Raw genomic sequence first — 23,926 nt, forward strand, 5'->3', positions numbered from 1 at the left:
AACATTGTATGTTAATTTTATGATAAAAACACACAGAACAAACTGTAAGCACCTGAAAACGTCACCCAAATAAGTTGTATGTCAAAGAATTAGAAATTTTCTGAACAGTATTTGAATCATTTGAATAGAGAAGAACACACACAAAGTTGTGTTATAGAACCTTGCAATATTTATTGCACCTCATCAGCGAAAGATTTATCCTACACTTGAAGTGCAAAGGATGTTAACAATAAACAATATCAAAAGATAACAATCAGCAGTAAAGAATATATATTGCGGTTAATGAATTAAATAGGAAGAAAAAAGAAAAAAATAAACTTTAAGTTTTCATATGAACATACTAACACTTTAAACACAGGAAATACAATGAAAGTATTTAGAATTCTACAGACAAAAATATCAAATACAAAACAATTTTTACCAATTAATGCTCAAATTTTTTTAAATCAACAACACAGAATCCCCACAAATGCATATTGACCAATCATCAGGCAGCACTTTAGCGCAGTGGTTAGCGCATGTGCGGCACGGTTCTGAGGTCATGAGATCGAACCTTCCTGTGTGGAGTTTTCATGTTCTCCCTGTGCTTGCGTGGGTTTCCTCCGGGCACTCCGGTTTCCTCTCACATTCCAAAAACATGCATGTCAGGTTAATTGGCTTGTCCATATTGTCCCTAGGTGTGAATGAGCGAGCGAATTGTCCGTCCCTGTGTGCCCTGCGACTGGCTGGCAACCAGTTCAAGGTGTCCCCTGACCACTGCCCGAAGATAGCTGGGATGGGTTCCAGCCCCAACACTGCTTATGAGGCACAAGGCCTTTTTGAATGTCAATGTGACTGCAAACTGTTTTGCCGTTTGTGTAGAATGTGAGCCGGGCTTCTTTGGCGAGGCCTGCGAGCGGCCATGCAACTGCCCGGATGGAGGTTCGTGTGACCCCAAGACTGGAGAATGCAGACGTCAATGTCCTGCGGGCCTTCATGGGGAAGACTGTCAGTTGGGTGAGACAGAAAATGTCATTTGTTTTTACTAAATATAATGGGACAGTTGGAACTTTCAGTATCTGGCTTAAACGTTTGGCTTAATAAGGGAGATTTCTGGAGCTTTGTTTTATCACACATCACCCCCATGTGGTTTCATAGTTAAGTTTGCCGATCGAATGTTTTGTCATGCAGTGATTTTCAAGCAATGTGCCTGAGCCAGTGTTGTGCATGTTACTGAAGAAGAGTAATAAGTTACACTTGATGGTTATTTCATTTTAAAAGTAACTCCCTATAGAACTGACACCAAAAAGCAGTGTGCTACTCCGGAAGTAACCGCTGTAGTAACTATTAGTATATAGTTCCAAATTACTATATTTAGTCGCATAGAAGCAGACCCCCTACAACTGCTATAATGTTGCAAGATAGTAGAATAAGTATTAGAAAACACCAACCACTGGTAGCAGTGAACCTTTTATATTTACCCAATTCAGTTGAGACACTCCACATCCATTTTGTCTTTCTGCTTCAAACCAAAATCTCTTTCTTTGTTACTGGAAACTGTCCAAGAGGTTTTCTTTTTCTTCTCCAGGCATTATGTCTTGGTGTATTGTACAAATAATTACAAACAAAAAGGCCAAAGTTCAGCACAATTTTACTGTAAATTCTGTGCTTATGTTTGCCCAATTGATTTCCCGTTGGTTTGTTTTTCCTTTATAAGCAAACACCCCTTCTCTGCGCACTGTCTAATATTCATTACTAGTGACTCACAACCAAATATGCGCATAAAAGATGCCCCTCTGATATGAGCATTTGATTTATAGTTTGTTATAAAATAGGGAGAATATCTCCATGACGAGAAATTCAGTGTTCTCATACTCTATGCTTAAGCTGTGCCACACTAACGGTATTCAGTTGTATTTTGAATGGATGGATGATTATACTAATTTTAATTTTTTTTTTATCTTACAAAAAAAACAAGAGAAACATGTTTTTGTTCCACTTGAAGATAATTTTTGCTTTATAGCATTAATTTAGTAGTATTTTTGTAGTTCTGTAGTATTTTTTTGTATTATAGTTTTACTGTAGTATTATTTTTGTAGTATTTTGTAGTTTCTAATTCTAATGTAGAGACCCACGTTATGTAAAATAAATAGATATTTATCGACTTACGACTTTTAAAAAATGCACTTTTATATGTAGTGTATTTGACTTATATTCAAATAAATACAATAGTATAGTAATAGTAAATAATACATGATGCCCCTTTAAAACATAAAAAAAACATAAATAAACAAATACATAAATGAAACTGGTTTTAGAAATTCATTTTCAAACACAATTTTCAAATAGACGGTGTGGGAAAGACTGCTGCAATGTTCGCCGCACTCCCTGAACTGAAAATTCCAACAACTCACCATTGTTGATGTGTATTCCACAACCTTAACGTGCATTTATTTTGCAGCGTGCAAATCCGGTTGGTGGGGTCAAGGATGCATCACTCAGTGCCAGTGCCACAACGCATCGGTGGGCTGTGATCCGCTTACTGGCCACTGTATATGTGAGCCCGGCTACACTGGAAGCAAATGTGAATTAAGTAGGTAAACTTTCCTTAAGTAAGACACACTTGCTGCTTCATTAGAGAATGTTTTTCAACCAGTGCGCCGGGGCACACTAGTGTGCCGCTGGAAATTTCCCGATATTATCTTTCCATAAAAAAAGGATATTTCCTTTTATTCCAGTGGTCAGCCAAAAACCTTTAACATTCATCTACCCGGCCACAGTTCCCTTTTCTTTTACCCTTTATATATTAATTATGAGGTAGACAGTGAAATGTTATTAGTAACTTATTTTGTTTGATGAAGCTTTTCAAGATTGTACTCCAATAGAAATAATATAATTAATCATTCTAAAAGAATTGCTTTTAATTGTACTTATTTGGATTGATAATTCCTCATTTAAAAAAACAAACAGAAAAAGTGAATGTAGTAACATAAAAAGTCATACTGGCAGATCTTCTTGCTCATTTTAAGTATTATTTTTATCTTGTGATTTTTTAGAAACAGAAAATATATATGTAGTAAAACTTATTAAAAGTAATAAATATCGTAAAATCACTGTAAAATTATTAACCAAAATAAATAACCTGTATTACCTCCAGATCCACGGTGACCTTAAATAATGATAAAAATGTTACACTGTAAATTTAGGCGATGGTCGTTTAAGCTTTAAAATAATAAAAAAAATGGTGCTAGGAATCAGTATCATAACATTTTCGACAGAAAGTGTGCCTGAAGATTTTTTCGCCAAAAAAGGCGTGCCTCGGCTCAAAAAAAGATCGATAAACACTGCATTAGAGTATCAGCTTTCCCTAAGCAAGTCACACTTACTGCTTAACTACAGTATCAACTTTGACAAGCGTTTGCTGCCATCACGTGTTTGTATGGAATCATAACAGCTCCTCGGTAAATTCCCCTTGCAAGTTCTAAATGAAAATATGGGATTGTATATTTCATATTTTCTGCTCTTTTTATGAGCTTGCACTGCTCTACCCAGATACATGTGCACTCCGCAATTGTTGAAATTTAATTGTACCCATCCGAAACTTATACCCTTTGTTTCTGCCAGTCAAGATGCAACAAGGGGCTGCTGTGAAGGGAAGCGAAGCTGATTTAAGACCCACTAAGTATAACGTTAGTTTTATTTGTTCACTTTGAGTGGAAGGTAAGCTTACCCCAGCCCCTCTCCCTCTTTTTTAGCTACTATAGCTTATGTCATCAATGTAGGATCCAAGTAGCCCCACTTTTAATGACTAAAATGTGTACTGGACAAGTTAAAACATCCTATTTTACCCCGGAAAAGGGTTGTTTTTGATTTTGATTTTATCAAAGGGACAATGTGTATATTTGTCCACGAGATGTCGCTGTAGGATGTTGTGCACGTCAAGTGCTGAAAAGCACAAGGGAGAATACAAACTAATGCCCGGACTTTCAAAAGTTTTTTGTTTTTTGGGGGTTCCCTTGGTAGCAAGATGGTTGACAATCACGACTGCTCCCTTTATGCAGAGGAGGGTAGAGTAGCCAAAAAATGTACTTAAGTAAAAGTATAGTTACTTCAGAATAATATTACCCAAGTAAAAGTAGTCATCCAAATACTTACTTGAGTAAAATTAAAAAAGTACTTGGTGAAAAAATTACTCAAGTACTGAGTAACTGTAGCATCGTCGTATTTATTGATTTTTTAAGGACAACCAATCAGATCATTAAATTATAAAAGTCTATCAATCAACAAAAATAAATTTAATTTAAAAGTAGATTAAAATAATCAACGTAAATTCAAGTGTTTCATTGAGCAATAAAATAAAAATATTATAAATCACGTAGTTACCTGTAGCACCAAGTAGCACACTTAAAGCCCCAATACTTATCTTAACAGGCTCTGCAAGCAGAACAACAAGCTAGCCAATAAACTCGAACAAAGGAACAATTGCATATTGTAGCTGGTGTTTTGTACCCTTTTTTAAAGGGAAAACATTTTTGATGTGAGGGCAGGGGTGCTCCTCGTCTTCTGTGTTTTCATAGATGGTATTGCTAAGTGACATTTTCGATCTGTTTCACTCGTAATCAACTTTTCCCCGCTGAAGTTGAATATGGTCACGTGACGAGGCTGCTACGTCTGATTGGTTAAACATGGTAGAGCCTGGCAGAGTTCTGCGTCAAAATAAATGCGCCTTAGCAGAGACAGACAGACGCATACTCTAATGGAGGGGATTCATTAAGTAACGGAGTAACGACTTCAATGTTGCCTACTAAAAGTACTGTTTTTTCTTCACAAATGTACTCAAGTAAAAGGGAAAGTATAGGGATTTAAAAATACTCCTGGAAGTACAACATTTCCCAAAACCTACTCAAGTAATGGTAACGGAGTAAAGTACTCTTTTACTATCCACCTGTGCCTTCATATCATGTAGAATAAATAAAAACGTGCACCCTTAAATGATTGGTTATTTGTTAAGTATATATTGTAGTTATTAACGAATAAAGTCATTTCTACCTTTAGGAGGCACTACAGAAAATAAAAGCCTTTCCTCTGTGCTTGTAATTTCGATGATTTGATTATGGTTTTGTACTCATCACCTTATTTATCAAAATATTTCCACTTAAGACATGAGATTTTGTAAACAATGGCCAATGAAATAATGAAATAAAGTATTTTCCACTCTGGGTAGGCACGAAATTGTTAAATAAACATTGTGCTCATTCATGAACAAGATCAAATATCAAAATATTAGTTGATAAATGTTAATGGTTGAGAGGTATGGCCCAAACAAACTCCCTCTTTTCCAAATCAAATAAACAACTTAATAATGTTATTATTACTTTAATAACAATAGTCAAAACAAAAAAATGAAATTATAATTTTTGCAAATGAGTTACTTTAGAGGGCGTGTGGACTTTGCATGTTCTCCCCATGCCTGTGTGGATTTCCTCACACTCCAGTTTCCCCCCACATTTCCCTCGGTGTGAATGAGTGAATGGTTGTTTGTCTCTTTGTGCCCTGTATCTCCTGCCCACTCTCCGAAGATGGCTGGGATGGGCTCCAGCACCCCCGCGACCCTACTGAGGATAAGCGGTGCAGATAATGGATGGATGGAGTAATTTCAGATGTGTGTCAAACTGGTGGACTATAAAAAATATTTGTAGCCTAATTTTCTTGACCATGGAGACCCAAATCTGATGTCACTCCCGTTTAAGAATATACATGAGTTCATAATAAATACCATACATTTCACGGGTTCCTTAACCACCTGGGTCGTAGGGGGCTCCACCTACTTGGGTGTGTGTTTTGCAAGTACAGCCTGAAGGCACCCATCCCTCTCCAGGCCCTGTCGTTTTTTTTCTTTTCTTTCTTTGCAGGGGTGCGCTCCCCCACATGAAACATATATTATTGGTTTCCTCACAGTCTTGTTTTTGGGCTAGTAGTAATATTTTTCATTCCAGCAGGGGTCGCTACAGATTTAGTTTTCCACTTTCAAAACGACATGATTGAAACACATAAGGTGACGTTACAGCTTCACACAAACGTCATGTCAGTGGCAAAACTATGTTTAAACCCCCACAAACCCCAAAGCCCAGAATGTGTTTTACAACTTTTAACATACATTATGTTTTTTGTGTCTTCTATTGTACGTTATCATCCATTTCATGGAGAACCCAAGGCATGTTTATGGCATTTAATCAAATTGTCTTACAGTCTGCCGTCGAAATGATAGTTTTCTAAGATTTACTGTAAACCACTGGAGGAGATATTGCTCTTAAACTCATGGCCCTGCCTCGTATCTCCGCTGTTAACATTGTAATGATCCATGAGTGGAATGCGTCGTGGAAATAATGGGCCTATCAGTCTTTCTGGAGGCCCTTTCCCTCCAACTACGGTGTGCTGTTTCTCAGTCGCCGGGCAGGAAATCACAACATGGTCTGTTCTGTGAGACGGACCAGATCTCTTCCTAAAACCCAAAAATAAAGAATGGTATTGCCTTTGGGATATTTTTGTCCGCGCACATGATCCAGTACTGAGATTCATGATAAGGTGTTCACTGTGTTTGTTACTGAAAACCATTTGTAGTTACCTCATTAAATAGTAATTCAGTTCCCTTTTGGATTTTTGACTCGCAAAAATAGAGCAGAACTCTGAAAATAATGATCTTGTTACAAATGATCGACTATATTGCATTGAAGCTGACCACCTAAAACTGCTTAGAAATAGCTTTATAATAAGAAATTAAAAAATAGAATAAAACGTGGACACCCACCTGTGGTAGCGGCGAAACCTTCATATTTCTTGTTTTATCTTGACCGCTTGCTATCTTATACTTAGTCGAGAAACTCCATATCAATTTTGTCTATGGGCTTCAAACCACACAAAGTTTTCCTCCGTTGCTGAGTGTATACAATATGTTCTTTTTTTCCAGGCATGGTGTTTTGCAGAAATATTTTTACACATAAAAAGACCGTACATTCTGTGCTCACGTTTGTTCCATTGATTTACGGTTTGTTTGTTGTTTCTATACAAGCCACGCCCCCTCCCACATGTTACCTACCATTTGTTACTGGTGACACACAATCAAACTTGTGCATCTAAGCTTATTCCCTGATTTCAGTATTTTATCAAATAGTGTTAAATGTCAAGGCTGTGTCAGATAGACCACGAACAAGGTACTCATTCGACTCAACATAGTCGTATACATAAACAAAAGGTGCGTATGTGATGAGGTTACACTAATGAGAATGTCATACCGCAGTATTAAATTGACAATGCTTAACAGTAAAAACAGCTTAGTTGTGAGTATACCTGATTGTGAGACTATCAATGGAAATAAATGCTTGTAGGGCAGCACGGCGGTGCAGTGGTTAGCGCGTGTGCGGCACAGTTCTGAGGTCATGAGATTGAACCTTCCTGTGTGGAGTTTGCATGTTCTCCCCGTGCTTGCGTGGGTTTCCTCCTGGCACTCCGGTTTCCTCCCACATTCCAAGAACAAGCATGTCAGGTTAATTAGCCGGTCCAAATTGTCCCTAGGTGTGAATGAGCGAGTGAGTTGTCTGTCTCTGTGTGCTCTATGACTGGCTGGCAACCAGTTCAAGGTGTCCCCTGCCCACTGCCTGAAGATAGCTGGGATGGGCTCCAGCACCCCAAGGACCCTACTGTGGGTAAGCGGTGCAGATAATGGATGGATTGATAATTGTTTGTACTCTATGCTTGGAACGGTGCCACCGTAACTGTATTGAGTTGTACTTTGAAGGACCATACAAACACGCCAACTCCTCCATGACGATGTGATTAGCGGTGTGATGCTGGCGGACTATGGGTGCAGTAATCCGTCCTGGGCGGGGGGAAAAGGTGCCCAATAAATGATGTTTAATTCCGCAAACTGTTTTAAACAAGTAGCGGAGTAACGCACCATGTTGTTACGACATTTGAGTCCCAATTTTTAATATACACATTACTGGTTACCGGGAGCACGGCGGCGCAGTGGTTAGCGCATGTGCGGCACAGTTCATGTCTTGGGAACCTCCTGCGTGGGTTCAAATCCAGCTCCAGACTTCCTGTGCGGAGTTTGTATGTTCTCCCCGTGCTTGCGTGGGTTTCCTCTGGGCACTCCGGTTTCCTCCCACATTCCAAAAACATGCATTTCAGGTGAATTGGCCGGTCCAAATTGTCCCTAGGTGTGAATGAGCGAGCGAGTTGTCTGTCCCTGTGTGCCCTGCGATTGGCTGGCAACCAGTTCAGGGTGTCCCCTGCCCACCGCCCGAGGATTGCTGGGTTGGGCTCCAGCACCCCCGCGACCCTACTGAGGATAAGCGGTGTAGCTAATGAGATGAGATGAGAATGAGATGGTTACCGGGAAAAGTCAATTGCATTCCAGGAACGTGTCAAAGTAACACTGGTCCCTGGTGTTGGGTCGAAAAAAATGCCCCCTTTCCCTTGCATTAAATGTCCCCCTTCGTGCAAACGTCACTGAAACAACTTTGTATCTAATCTTTGGGGGAATGTAAAAGAACAGTAGAGCACAGAGCATATCCACCTTGTATAGAAATCTCTTTTGAGCAAGTTGAAAATATTTACTTTGGCAGAACGACACCACCTTTTCTTACCAGTTGATGGACATGTAAACGAGCTGCTTTAATGGCGATTGACAAGCTATTTAAAACAGTAATTGTCCGAATATCACATGTATTGAAAACTGTAATGTGCTCTACCATAAAGCTTATTAGAAACACTCCCCTACTTACGATCATTCGACTTAAAACGGTAGATACGAACATTTTTTCGGGATGTCGAAAAATATCCGTTAGATTTTGTATTGTGTGCACCTTTTTCAGAGTAAAGGACATTACTGTAGTGCTTCTTTCCGCATTACCGGTGTGTAGCGTTGTGAGAGGTCACCCAACATCAGCCCAGAAGAAAAAAATCCGCTTCCACTTCCTAGTTCGTGTGTAAATATTCTATACTTTCGATGTCTATACTATCGCCAGCGCGCTAATAACTTTTACATTTTTCTTATTTAATATCCCGTGCATCCATTCAATAAGGAAGGTGTAAAGTGTAAAGAGGCGAGCCGTTTCTTTTGAAATGAAAGTGGAATAAGAAAGCTTGATGCTGTTATGAAAATGATCGCAACGCTTTTTTTCGGCCACTTTTTACCATGAAGGACCTCTTGAAGCGCATCTTCTAAAAGTAAGTTAACTGATGTTTTTAGTACAAAACATTACAGGTTACTTATACAAGCTTTAAACATACTTATACAAACGTTAAACATACAAAATATAGCACTGAAGCAACTTACGAAGAAATTCAACTTCCGAAACCTATTTCGTTCGGAAGTAGGGCAGCGTCTGTACGCTGAAAGTGACTCAAATTTTCAATGGATAAAACGGGAGACGGAAGTTCAGAAATATTTTCAACTTGCAAAAAAGGGATTTCTGCAAGGGATACAAGGTGCAAATGTTCTACTGTTCTATTCCATTCCTCAAAGATTTGGATGTTTTAGTAATGTTTGCGCGGGGTGGGATATTTCACGCCAGGGGTACATTTTTCACCACAAGTCCAGGAATGAATCGCAGCACGGTCTGGGCAGTGAAACCGACCAGATCTTTTTCTAAAACCCCGAAAATGGACAAAGATATTTCCTTTGGGATATTTTTGTCCGCACGCGTGATCCAGTAATGAGATTCATGATAAAGTGTTCATGACTCAGAAAGCTTGTAACTACAGCACACACAATGTTTCACACAGCGTTTATGGGGTCCTGGCCTTAACTGATATTTTTTTCTGTGGAAACAGACTTTTATGCTGACGTCGTTACTTACTTTTGCAACTTTGATGTCCAATGCCAAAAAGTTGGTGTTAGAGATAAATAAATGTGTTGTTCTACCGACAAGCCCACTTGTTACTGTTGCCTTTTTTAGTGTAGCGACCATAAATGACACCAGGGAGTTTTATTCTGTTTTCTCATTATCAATTTAAATCAAATCAAATGTATTCGTAAAGCACTTTTCAGGCAATGAATTGCCATTCGGAGTACTGTATAAAAACATTAAACATTCAAGGTACAATAAGACAATGAAAACACAACAAAAAATCCCTCCTTTTTTCCCAACATCCAGAAACGCGTAATACACAGACTCACACTATGGTTAACGTATAACAAAAACATAATAAAAAGTAATAGAAATGAAATATGATTACGGCAAGGCCCAGACTAACCATGTGAGGAAAGAGACCTGAGGAAGGGATATCAACTCTGATAGGGATGGCAGCAGATGGCCTCAAGATTTTCAGCCATTGAACCACACTCTACCAGAGTTACCCCCCTACCCTCTCACCTTTACCGAAGAAAAATGAGGAATCACTAAAATAAAACCATGAATAAAAACAACTGTAGAACAAAACATAAAAAGGTGAAGTTAAAGTAAAGATTAGAAGTTAAACAAATCAAAACGAATTAAAAACAATCAATTAAAAGTCATCTTAAAAAAGTGGGTCTTGAGCCACTTATCAAAACCATCAAGAGTCCCCGCAGACCTGATATCCTCCAAGAGACCATCTCCTTGGTATGGACCAAAATATCTTAATACTGCTTCACCATAGGTTTTGTTCCTCACCCTAGGAACAGTAAGCCAGAGGACCTCAAGACAATTGAAAACCAGTAAAAGTACTTTAAAATCCTGCAATGCACAATGCAACAAACTCGAAACCGGCGTAATGGGATCACTCCCTCCGAACATGTGCTCTGTAATTTTGCAGTAGAGCAGGGCATTTCATCAATCATAAAGAGAAGATGAAATGAAATGATCTGCATTTATATAGCGCTTTTCAAGTCAATGACTTCCCAAAGCGCTTTACAGTGTGCTTCACATTTCCCAATAGCGGCCTTGTATTGCAGCCATGTAAGACGCTAACCTGCTTATTGGGGGTATTAGGGGTTCAGTGTCTTACCCAAGGACACTTCGACATGTAACACGGACAAGCCGGGATTCGAACTGGGATCCCTTGATCCCAAAACGAGCGCTCTACCTCCTGAGCTACTGCCGCCCCTAATATGAAAGCATGCATCAGAACCTCTGTGTATGCCTGAGAGAGAAATGAGTTGATTCCTGCTTAGATTTTTGAGATGATAAAACCTTATTTTAGTTATATTTTTAAGATGTGGAATACAATTGAGCTCAGAGTTGTAAATAACGCAACCTGAAGGTCTGAAAACAGTTCTATTTCTGTGGTCCATGCGACTGTGTGGTCCTGCGTGGACCGGCTTTATTGGCTGACAGCACTCTTTCTTGCACAAACTGGAATCTGGAAATAATCCTCCCGTCTTAATTAGCTCATTTCGCTCAGAAACGGAGTCTTCTGGGTGATGACAGTGTGTGCGGTAGTTGTTGTATACCAGCTCCTCTGTGCTTACCTATAAACTTTGAAAGAGGAAGTGGGACGGTCCCAAACTAACAAGTACCAGCAGACACTTCACAGGCTTCTGTGGTTAATACTATAAGTAGTCACCTTTTCTTTGTGTGAATAGGAATGCCATATTGTACTGCAGTATATTGTTAACCTCATACAAAAATGGCATTACCGACAATAAAAACTGCTAAAAACTGTTAAGTTTTGAAAACATTAGGTACCCTTAATTGGGTTTATTTTTTGAAAACACCTATTAATTATTATTGTTACTACATTATTTGTCTGTCCAAAAAATAGCTAATTAGTAAATAACTATTTAAAGATTGTTTTGTGCAACAGTTGTCTTACCGTCTAAAGAAGGGGTGTCAAACTCATTTTAACTCGGGGGCCACACGATAGAGCAAACATCCTGTCGGGGGCCGGAGTAGTAGATTAAAGAGAAATAAAAAGAGATAAAGAAATAAGAGAAAGAAGGAGGGAAAAAGAGAGAGGGCGGGACAAAGAAAGAGAGAGAGGGAGAGAGCGGGAGAAACAAAAGAGATAAAAAGAGAAGTCGTGAGAGAGGGGGAAAGAAAGGGAGCAGAAGAAAGAAATCCAAAGAGAAATAGAAAGACAGAAGGAGAGAAAAGAGAAAAGAAAGTGCGAAGGGTAGGAAGAGAGAAAGAGATAAGCGAGAAAAGGTAAAAAGGAAGTTAGAGCGAAAGAAGTTAAAAAAACACAGAGAGAGAAAGAGACAAAGAGCAACAAAGGAAGAGAAAAAGAGAGACAGAGAGTGAAAGAGACAGCGAGTGGGAGAAAAGGGGTGGAAAAGAGAGAGAGAGAGAGAGAGAGAGAGAGAGAGAGAGAGAGAGAGAGAGAGAGAGAGAGAGAGAGAGAGAGAGAAATACAAGTACAGTGTCTTTGTTTGAGGCACCTGGCTTTGGCAACATCAAGTTGACATATTTCAACCTGCGGCTTGTTTTTCTCTTGCGCTTCTCTGAGTGTTGTCTCACGGGCCGGATTTAATCCCTTAGCGGGCCTTATCTGGCCCGCGGGCCGCCTGTTTGACACCTGTGGTCTAAAGATACCAACATCTGGTGATTTTGTTGGAAACATTAACAAAAAATACTGTATTTCAAATGATATTCTTCTCGATAATGGCCTTGCAGTATGCAATACGGCCATTATTGCATACTAGATATGTAAGTAGTTAAAGCCGTTATAGTATGCTGACAGTTAAATTATGGAATTTACAATATTAATAACTTCTATATCAAAAAGTTAATAGAAATATGAATAACTCAGACAGTCTTCCAAACTCCCTTGTATGAAAAGAAAGTTGGAAGAAAATTAGATAAATTAGTAGTGCCCTCTTCACATGAGGGTATCGATAACTTATAGATTTAAGTCCAGTTAGTGTCAGGACCAGAACGGAGACAGGACCCACTTGCGTTGTGAGTTTTATTGGAGGAAAGGGAAAGGGTTGCGCCCACGATCCGGTGATTGCTGGACGCGGGAAGCTGGTCGCTCTGAACGCGGAAGTATATTTTCCGTGGCGAGCAATGGCGGTGTCGGGAAGGGACAAACGGGTCAGTAGCAGGGACAGGAGAGCAAAAACGTGGTGGGGGTCGGAAATGAGTCGTAAGCCAGGAAAGGAGAGTAGACGTGGTCGGGGACAAAAAGAGGTCGAAAGCCGGGGGACAGACAGGAGAAAAAACGGGACAGGTGGGAGTCAGGGTCGAAAAAGGCTAGCCTAGTTTTAACTGAGATTCGCAGACAGACAGACAAAAGGGAATAGACAGGAGTGGGTACAAGTACTGATCGGGAGCCCTTTAGAGTCCGAGGCAGTTGGCGCCAAAGGAGCGGGCACAGGTGATTCACATCGGTAAACATGACAGTTAGTGGTGTATCCTGCATGAAAATCGTTTTAGCAAGTAAAGCACATATGTTAAAGGTTTTCTCAAGATGATCTTGATTCATTATTATCTTATACACACGGAATGACATTTTTTCTGTATTGAACATTTTTTATTCTCAGGAAAGTGTTGTTTTTAGTCAAAACCCTTTTGCACTTTATTTATATTTCAATCAAATTATAATATATTAAAATAAATTCAGTAGAGTGAATTATAGAAAATTGAAAAAAAAGGAAATTTAGACCTTTTTTGCTAAAATAGAAACTTTTAGCTACCAAGTAATTGCAGCTTTTTTTCTTTTAACATTTCGTACATGTATTTCCTATTTATATTTTATTTTCAATTAAGGTGAAAAAAAAACACATTACAAAATGAACTAATTGCCTGAAAGGAAAAATCAAATTTATGTTCATGTAATGGGGATTTTGAAATCAAGGACATTTGTGTTTTGTGTAAGTTCAAGATTACTGATAGTGGTGTACTTTATTTATCTGATCATATTGGAATTTATTACGTTTTCAGTAGGTTCAATTAGGTTCACGAGACTATTTGCATCATTTTGTACTGTCATTTCAGAATTGGGGCAGCACGGCGGCGCAGTGGTTAGCGCTTGTGCGGCACAGTTCATGTCATGGGAACCTGTCGTGGGTTCAAATCCAGCTCCAGACTTTCTGTGCGGAGTTTGTATGTTCTCCCCGTGCTTGCGTGGGTTTCCTCCGGGCACTCCGGTTTCCTCCCACATTCCAAAAACATGCATTTCAGGTGAATTGGCCAGTCCGAATTGTCCCTAAGTGTGAATGAGCGAATGAGTTGTCTGTCCCTGTGTGCCCTGCGATTGGCTGGCAACCAGTTCAGGGTGTCCCCTGCCCACTGCCCGGAGATGGCTGGGATGGGCTCCAGCCCCCCCTGCGACCCTAATGAGGATAAGCGGTACGGCTGATGAGATGAGATGAGATTTCAGAATTGTTAGAACTATACAGAATCCATAGTGTTGAAATCACCAGAAACACACAAAAAAACTAAATAGATATATCCCTTAACCCCGAGGATCGTCGGGGGACCATTTTCTGTGATGTGTCTTAGGCAAGTACAGCCTGGTGGTGCCCATTCCTCTCCTTGCCAACAAGCCGTTCTGGAACCTGAGACCTTTCGCCTGACATGGAATGCATATTTTCAATGTCCATTAAGTTTGCACAACATTTGAAAGCTATTGTGCCACCTGAAAATCTATTAATCTAAGGAATTATTTACATGATGACCTCAAACGTCTCCGTACTTTAAATTAATTAAAAAAAAAATTAAAAATAAAAAAACCTTGCTTATTTTTGATAAATATAAATGGATTAGTCTCATCAATAACATCGTAGTGAATATTGCTTGCAACATGGTACTCCAGGATAAACAAGAAAAACATGTAATAAAAATGTAGATGAGAAAAAGAGGCAAAAATATTTACAGGACGTGATTGGACACTTGCCTAAGTCATAAGTGCAACCTTGTTTCTTAATAATAGTGCAAAAAAGAAAAGTGCATCGTAGTGCAATAAGAGTAGTGGAATAATATTTAGCAGCAACAACAATTAGGTCGATAAAAAGTAACGTTGCTTGATACAACAGTCTTGCTTGCTTGTTTAGGGTGGTGATGGCCCTGGCAAAGAAATGTTTCTGAGCTTGTTAGTCTTTGTTGTAAAGGACCTGTAGCGCCTACCGGAGGGCAACAGGTCAAACAAGTGGTGGCTGGATTGAGAGGAGTCTTTCATTATATCGTTGGCACACTTGTGGTAGTGCAAGCCAGCAATGTCCTCCAGACTGGGCAGAGATCAACCACTGATTTTATGGGCGGGGTTGATTACTCTATTTGGAAAATGAACATATCCAGAGTTTCTTTGAGTATTAGATGTTATACGTGTTGCTAGTGGTAGAATTTTGAGCCTTTTCTGGGGTAAAGTTTTAGGTTGGTTTGTTGTTGTTGTTCTGGTTGTTATCTTTTTTTGAATATGTATTTTCTGCAAAAAAAAGAAAATGGAATAGGAGTAGGCACTTTAAAGCTTCTGCTTCAGCCTACCCTCTTTGGGCACATGTTTTTTCTATTATATAATTGTATTTTACATCTGTTTGTGAGCAAAAATTTAGTTGTATCCTTTTGTTAATGATTGATATTGTTTGTCATGGTGTGCCCAAATAAAAGACCACAAACATACAAACAGACAAACAAAATGTTCCCTCAAAAATACTTAAAAGTACAAAAACTAACGCAATTTAGATTAGGAAACCCGATTTGAATCTAAGTCATCTGTAAAAACTAAGACACAGGGACAGTATATTTCAGAATAGAGTTCAATGAGTTCAACTACATGATATCATCCTTAATGGGTCTTGAACGACTCACGGCTGAACTACTGCTGATGCAGGCCCAGACGTCATGCTGTGAGCGTGAGAACACAATCACGGGCAGTGGCTGGGCTTAAACATAGGAGTGGACCAAATCAGCAGAAAGAAGAAATGAGGTTGAAGCTAAGTGAAACACTGAGTGTATAGAAACCACCAAACCTCCACATTTCTGTTTTGCCGCAATTTGTGGCTTCCTTTGGCAAAGCGCTTGGTCATGGATTGAAGAGGTGGTCTCTTGAACCCCTCCAAGTTGAATGAATTTTTATGGATTTTTTCCGAAGCTAATCTCAAGGTTCGCTGCATCGCGTTTGACCGTGCTTACACGCGGTACACTCGCTGATGCACGTGATAACACCGCGATACAGGCGCAGAACAAACGTGCTATGACCGTGCTCCACTCGCGATTACCCCCTAAAATTTCGCGTCCTACCCGCGTGTATCCACGTCTTGGCCGCGGCCGTACCCAACCTAGCACGTTCGTACCGCGTCTTTACCTCGCGGTTACCCGTGGTCTAAAGGCCTGGTCAAAACAGCCTTTCACCGGCGTACCGAGGCTGAATCACGGCCAGAAATTTCTGCCCGTGAAGCAGACGCTGTTGGACGCTTTGAGATCGCGATACAGACGAGATACAGCCGTGCTTTACACGCGGTAAGAAATTCACACGCGGTTGGCCGCGCGAAAAAGTTTTGCGCTGCTCAAAACTTTAGAGCATGGGTAACCGCGGGCGGCACACGTGGTACACACGAGGTAATGACGCGGTACAGACGCGGAACGACGTGCTACTGCCGCGGCCAGGGCGTGGTTACACGCGGGTAGGACGCGAAATTTTAGCGGGTAATCGCGGGTGGAGCACGGTCATAGCACGGTCATAGCACGGTCATAGCACGTTTGTTCTGCGCCTGTATCGCGGTGTTATCACGTGAATTAGCGTGTGTAACGCGTGTGACAGTCAAACGCCGTTCTCCGCATATATACAGCGCGATTTGCCGAGCACACGTCAGTTGTGCTCGAGATGTCAAGGGGTGAACATTGATCCCCGTCACCGTAGTGACCCCGTCTTAATCCATTTTTATTTCTTGACATTTCTTTTCATTTCATAACAAGATAATAAAATAAAAATGAAAAACTAATACAATAATAACATATTGGCTTCTTCTTCGGTGCCATAGCTTGAAATCTTGATCTTCACGGGACTGTGTCTTGAGCGGTTATGATTTCTACAGCCCGGCTCGGCAGCTTTTATACCCGTGGTCCACACGCGGAAATGACGGGGAACTGACGCAATGACGAAGCGGAACAGTCGCCGGCGTCTGTTTTGCGGGCATACCACGGATGAACAGCGGGTTGGCCAATTTTGCGCCTTTCTACCGCGGGCAACCACGGGCAAAAAAAAAATCGCAAGATTTTACCCGCGATACAGACGCAAAAGGCTGTGTGACCGGGCCCTAAAGTTTTGAGCAGCGCAAAACTTTTTCGCACGGCCAATCGCGTGTGAATTTCTTACCGCGTGTAAAGCACGGCAGTATCTCGTCTGTATCGCAATCTCAAAGCGTCCAACAGCGTCTGCTTCACGGGCAGAAATTTCTGGCCGTGATTCAGCCTCGCTACGCCCGTGAAAGGCTGTGTGACCGGGCCTTTATTGGGAGTTTAGTAGACTAGGAAACTATTGGGTTGACATGTCCGTTGGTGAGTACTGATAACAGGTATTGATGTCCAAACTTTTTTTAAGGTATTGGTATTCGCATTCTTAGCCAATGCCAGTATTTGTTGGTCATTTATCCATTAGAAACAGAAATTGAAAGGATGGTAAGTTACCATTAAAAATACAATATAAAAAAAAGATAAAGAAAAAAAAATAGGTTAACATTTATTTCCCTAAAAAATGTAAACATTTTTCTGAAAGAAAATCATTACTTGTGAAAATTGTATCAGTGTGTGATTTCGGTATTTACTATTACTCAAGATTTGGCTTTCCTATTGATCTGAAAAGTGTAGTATTCAGAATTTCTAATATATACAAGAAGTACGTCCACCAACATTTACCGTAAATTCCGGACTATAGAGCGCACCTGATTATAGGCCGCACCTACCACATTTCGGGAGGAAAACCAATTTTGAACATACACAAGCCGCACCTGTATATTAGCCGCATGCGCCCACATTCAAAAAACGCAATTCAAACACGAAATTAACCAATACCCAATTAAGTTAAAAAAACACAGCTGGCAAATTGAATGGAAAATGATACCGGTACTTTAAATTTAATGCAGACCTGCAGAGTCCAGGTGCCCGTTGAAAGTAATCCAAGGAAAAAAGTGTATATTTTCAAAGGAAAGGGTGGGAAAAAAAAATATCCACTATTGTCGGCCGCGTCCACAAAAACGTCTCACCTTTACTCCACTTCCTGTCAGGCCGTGTTTGCCCCGCCCCTTCTTTCTCATTTGCTCGTACAAAACATAACAGAATAAGTTTCTAAAATTATACATTACAAAAATATACAGTTACAAATACATATTATACATGGTTACACATATTTACAAAGAAAGACGGTACACCGAGAGAGTTTTCAAAGCTTTAATAATAATATTATAACTTTCATCCCAAACCGTGCCTGTGAAGGGTAGCAAAACGCTACTAGGAACACGCTCTCTACACAAGAAACAGCTCTATTAAAAAAACATATCATACTTGAAATTAGCACGGTAAACCGTTTTTATCTTCCTCCTTATAATTGACGTCATCAAAGTTGTCTTCCTTCAGTGTGGGAAAGAGACTTTGTCATATAGACATCGTCCCATGTTCCCTAATTAAAAAACACGCTTGCATCACGCTCGCAAAGTAAAGTTTCCTTCTTTATCGGACTGCTCGATTGCGTTTAACTTGAAGGTTGCGTCATGTGCCTTTTTTTGTTTCAAATAGCATGATGAGGATATGTCTACGCTAATTTAATTTGTGCACAAGCTAAGAAGTTGCAGTCTAAATCTTACCTTTTGTACTCGAGCGCCGCTGGCGGCCGTTAGAAAAATTACATAAATTGGTCGCATCACTGGATAAGCAGCAGGGTTGAAAGTTTGGGAAAAAAGTAGCGGCTTATAGTCCGGAATTTACGGAAGTTATTCCATATTGTTTACATTCCATGTATGTCGTGGGTAGTGTTTGATTTTACATGCTGAGATGGATAAGACCCTGCAACCAACCATAAAATATCAGGCCTTGCATTAAAAAGCACTGAAATCATCCATCCATTATCTGGGGTCGCGGGGGTGCTGTAGCCCATCCCAGCTATCCTTGGGCAGTGGACAGGGGACACCCTGAACTGGTTGCCAGCCAGTCGCAGGGCACACAGAGACAGACAACTCACTCGCTCATTTACACCAAGGGACAATTTGGACCGGCCAATTAACCTGACATGCATGTTTTTGGAATGTGGGAGAAAACCGGACTGCCAAGAAAAAACCTACGCAAGCACGGGGAGAACATGCAAACTCCGCACAGCAAAGCTGGTAGCTAGATTTGATCCCATGACCTCAAAACTGTGCCGCGGATGTGCTAACCACTCAGCCGCTGTGCCGCCCGCACTGGAATCAATCTGGACATAATGACCATTTTAATATAATATATTTTTTGTGATATATTAACATATTAGTTGGACCTAGATCACAGAGCAGATGTTATTCAGTCCTGTATGACATGCCTCATCATTCATTTAATTTTAAATAGTAAGTTTGCGGCTTTGCATTTGTATAAAACCTTTTACTGCACACAAAACTGTTTTATTAGTCCGATTTAGTAGCCTCATAGCCAACTCACAAATCCAACAAGCAAATGTTTAATCCGAGTTTAATGGAACGACCGTATACAACATCCAAATCCAAAATCCAAATTCAAAGTACTTTATAAATGTGTGTTTTGAAAATGTCTTTGGCTACATTTCCTGTCAAGGTACCCCATCAATACCAACATAATTGATAAACATCTGCATATATGAGGTCTGCTTTCGTGGGGTCTCTTGATAACCTACGGCGGCCAAATTGGGTACTCCAGCTCCTGACTATCAACCACTCAAGGCAGCCCAGTCCAATCTTCTATCACCCTGTGCAATTCGGGCCATTTTTCTTGTAAAAAATGTTTAAATATCAGATCTATTATTATGGTTCTAAATGGAAAAAAGACACATGCTCTGGGCCATGTCAAGCTCCCAAGATGCTACAATATGAAGAATCTATCATTTCAGTTGACCGATTGTAATATTCCACTCACAGTTCTGTTTTTCCTCATGCTGGGGTTTTTAAATATTTATTTACCCTCATGTAGGTTTCAGATCATGGGCTGTTTGTAATGGTGGTCAGTGTATTCCTTTGAGACTTTTTGTGATTTAGGATAAAACAAATAAATAAGACTTTACTACCAACCTTGTTTTGCCAAAGAAAAACCGGCGGTTCTGCAGGCTGCAGCCCACCAGAAAGGTGTAAGTGGGCGCATAACCTGGTTCTGTTTAGTTGTGTGTTGGCTGGGCCTGAGGACTCAGCAGGTGCTGGAATTACAGTCTATTTTTCCCAAAACGGCAACAGCCTCTGAGATGCTGTTGGCTTTGAAGTGTCTCAGATCCAGCACACGTGTGCAACGTGAACTCATTTAAGATGCAGTTGCTCGACTCATTTGATTTCGACATTTTCACATGGATTCGAATGACGAGGGGATTTAAAAATACACGTGAAAACTTCCCTTATTCGGAAAAGAGGGTGTTTAATGTAGACCTCCATTTTGCCCCTGCGGGTTTTACGGTCTTGCCTGTGGCCACATTTGTGAGAGCGGGAACGGTGCCTGCTGTCACCACATCACAAGAGCCTGCCAACGCATCGCGGGCTGGGCAGGACCTCATTGCGTTCTGCCTAATGTAAGCCACATCATTAAAACGGGGTGTGAGGGAGGCTCTCCAAGCTGAACATCCTCTCTTTAAACACCATTATGCCAAGAATGAGACATAAGCACGGATTTTTGAGGGATAGGCTGTCTTTAGATTTTAGAGAATGAAGCTAACACACCCACGCTAGCACATGTGCTACATTTCGGTCACATAGGAGGAGCATGCATGGAAGCATATTCTTTAAAACTGCGAATGAGCAGTGGAAAAATGGACATATGGAGTTTGGATGCCAAATTGCACTCAAGCTGAGTGTTTATTTAAAGTATTCTTTTGAATATTAAAAGTACAATTTTAAAGCAAATGCGCAAACGTTTCCTTTTTTCGTTTTCATTTCGAAATGAATATTTGTATTGGGAGAGGCCTGAAAGTAGAAATGTGATTCCATAGCTCAGTATGCCTCCATCTTGCAGGATGCTATCAATTTCGCTACATTATTTGCAATGTACAACATTTTTTTATCTGATCGATGTGTGAATTGAAAATAGGAACAGATGCAGTGTTTTATAGACACTAAATATATTTATACGATTGGGACAAATATATAGTTATCCGTAGGAAAATGAGTAATTTAGTTACCTTAGTGTCACAAATTTGTTTTCCTATCAAGTCCCTTAGTGTTGTTCAATTGTTTTTTTTATTCTAAGCTCTTTCAATATGTTCAGCAACATATAAGTTGCTGATAAGGAATATTTGAGTCTTGCTCTCGCCATGTATTTTATTTGCTATGCACGCTCTGTCTTATTTTTGTTAACAGAAAATGTTTCATCTTTAAAATGCAAATTACCTTATTGTACTATATCATAATCTTATTTTTATAGTCCATCCATCCATCCACCCATTCATCCATCATCTTATCTAGGGTTGGGTCAAAGTATTGACAGCCTCAGCAGGGAAGGCCAGACTTTCCTTTCCACAGCCACTTCATCCAGCTCATCCAACAGGATCCCAAAGAGTTCCCAGGCTAGTCTAGAGATGGTCTAGACTCTCCAGCGTGTCCTTGGTCGTCCCTTAGGCCATGCTAAAAACAGCTCCCAAGGGAGGCGTCCAGCTGGCATCCACCAGATGCCCAAGCCTTCTTGAGTGTCCCCTCTCTACACAGAGGAGCAGTGGCTCTACACTGAGTCCTCTCACTGCTGACTGAGCTTCTCACCTGATCTCCAAGGGGGAGCTCGGCCACTTTGTGGAGGAAACTCATTTCAGCCGCTTGTATCTGGGATCTCATTCTTTTGGCCATGACCCTAAGTTTGTGACCATAGTTGAGGAGCGTAGATCGACTGGTAAATGGAGAGCTTTACCTTTTGGCTTAGCTTTTTATTCACCACAATTGACCGGTGACAGCAGACGCAGCACCGGCACGTCTGTCAATCTCCTGCTACAACCTACCCTCACTTGTAAAGAAGACCCCAAGATACTTAAACTACTCTACTTTGTGTAGGAGTTCATTGACAACCTGGAAAGGGCCTGCCACCTTGAGAGAACCATGGCCTAGGACTTGGAAGTGCTGATCTTAATACCAGCAGCTTCAACCTTGGTCGTTAATTGCTTCAGTGAGACCTAAAGATCATGACTTGAGGGAGAAAACGTCTCATAATCAAGAAAAATCAGAGATGCAATGTAGAGCCCCCCCAAACAGGACCCCTGTCATGCCACAGCTGCGCCTAGAAATGGTTTCCATAATAGTTATCAACAAAATAAGTAACTGAATCCATATGAAGCTGACTCCAACTCCCACTTAAAACGACTTACTGCCAACAATCCGGACCAAACCCTGACACCAGTGATATAGAGACTGGATTGCCACCAGCCAGAGGGCTCCTCGAGGAACACGGTCAATTACCTTTTCCAAGTCCACGGATCACACAAAAAGTCAGTGGGTAAACTCATGAATTGTTGAGGACCCTGCAAAGACTTTAGAGCTAATCCATAACCCACGGCCTGAACGAAAATCACACTGCTCCTCTCTATTCTGAGATTTGACTTCCTGATGGACCCTTTTCTCAAACACCCCGGAATAGACCTTACTAGTTAAACTGAGGAGTTATTCCAATGGAGTCGAAAACAAACTCCTCTGTTCCCCTTTTTAAGAAATGTTTTCTAATCCAGTGGTACTGTCCCTGATGTCTACACTATTTTTGAGAGGCGTGTAAGCCATGAAAACATCTAGACACTTATGGATAATTGCGTGAATCTCATACACACCTGGGCCATTTCAATATGGCAATCGATTACTAACTCTTAAACAACTTGATGCTGATATATCATCTTACAACTCCATTAAAACCTTATTCCCATGATTCTTTTTCTTAAATTAACCTGAGGACTTAATCATTTGTTTATAAGATTCATAAATAAAAATGGTTTCTTGTTTGGCAAATGTTCCTTTAAAAATCCTGATGATGACAAGCCTGAGGTTCTACCTTTCACCATCCACAGTTGTCAGAAAAAAATATGAATCCGAAAATATCAATAAAAATATGATTCTTACTGAAATACATTTCCATTGTAATCCTGGGAAATATGCGATGCATTCCTTTGCCTACACCAGGAAAAAAAAGCACGTACCAGCCAACCCCCAACACGCCTTTCCTCTCCTCACACACTCCCCAGACATCTGATAAATGTTACGCAGCAGTTGCCAAGTCAAACACAGAGCATTGTTTTTGTCTCCTCGGCAGCGGATAACAGCGCTTGGAAGGCAGACATGCATAATGACAGCTGCGTAATTGCCTCTTTAGTCTGGAGCGCTTTCTTATCTGTTCCCCACGCTGCTGCCTAACTGAGTGCGCCCATCTCGGCCGCAAACATGTCGGCTTTACCGATTCGCGCGCTGTGACTGATGGTCACCGGCTTGCATTTATTGTTTGTGCTAACGCACACGCACGCATGCATGAGAGAAGGATGTGAGAAAAAATGCTACTGTTTGTTTGCTCTCTGGGTTTGGGGACCTGAGAATGTCAAAGTTTAGGATCATAGGAGTCTATGTGTTTACACAGAACACTGTTACGGAAAGATAATTGTCATTATTATTATCATCTCATCTCATCTCATTAGCTGCACCGCTTATCCTCAGTAGGGTCGCGGGGGTGCTGGAGCTCATCCCAGCAATCATCGGGCAGGGGACACCCTGAACTGGTTGCCAGTCAATCGCAGGGCTATTATTATCATCTTTATTATTATGTTAGTTGTATTATTGCCATTACAGGCAGCACGTTGAAACACTGTTTAGCTTGTCCACCTAAAAGTTCAGAGGTCCCGGACTAAATTCCAGCGACTACCCCCCCTT

The 23,926-nt window shown here is 40.6% G+C and overlaps 1 protein-coding gene across 3 annotated transcripts in view; it reads left to right on the top strand.

Moving 5' to 3' along the window:
• egfem1 (EGF-like and EMI domain containing 1) overlaps positions 1 to 23,926 on the top strand; it is an 88,525-nt gene that overhangs the window by 48,233 nt on the left and 16,366 nt on the right. For all 3 annotated transcript variants that reach the window (XR_015851606.1, XM_088346452.1, XM_088346453.1), the window contains 2 exons: positions 862 to 996; positions 2,441 to 2,572. Coding sequence is in view for 2 of the 3 variants with exons in the window: in XM_088346452.1 (XP_088202578.1) it covers positions 862 to 996; positions 2,441 to 2,572 (267 nt within the window). In the remaining variant the exon portion in view is untranslated. The remainder of the gene's footprint in view (positions 1 to 861; positions 997 to 2,440; positions 2,573 to 23,926) is intronic.

Source organism: Urocampus carinirostris, chromosome 10, assembly GCF_059441175.1.
Source record: "Urocampus carinirostris isolate Australia breed hairy pipefish chromosome 10, RoL_Ucar_1.0, whole genome shotgun sequence".
NCBI lineage: Eukaryota > Metazoa > Chordata > Actinopteri > Syngnathiformes > Syngnathidae > Urocampus > Urocampus carinirostris.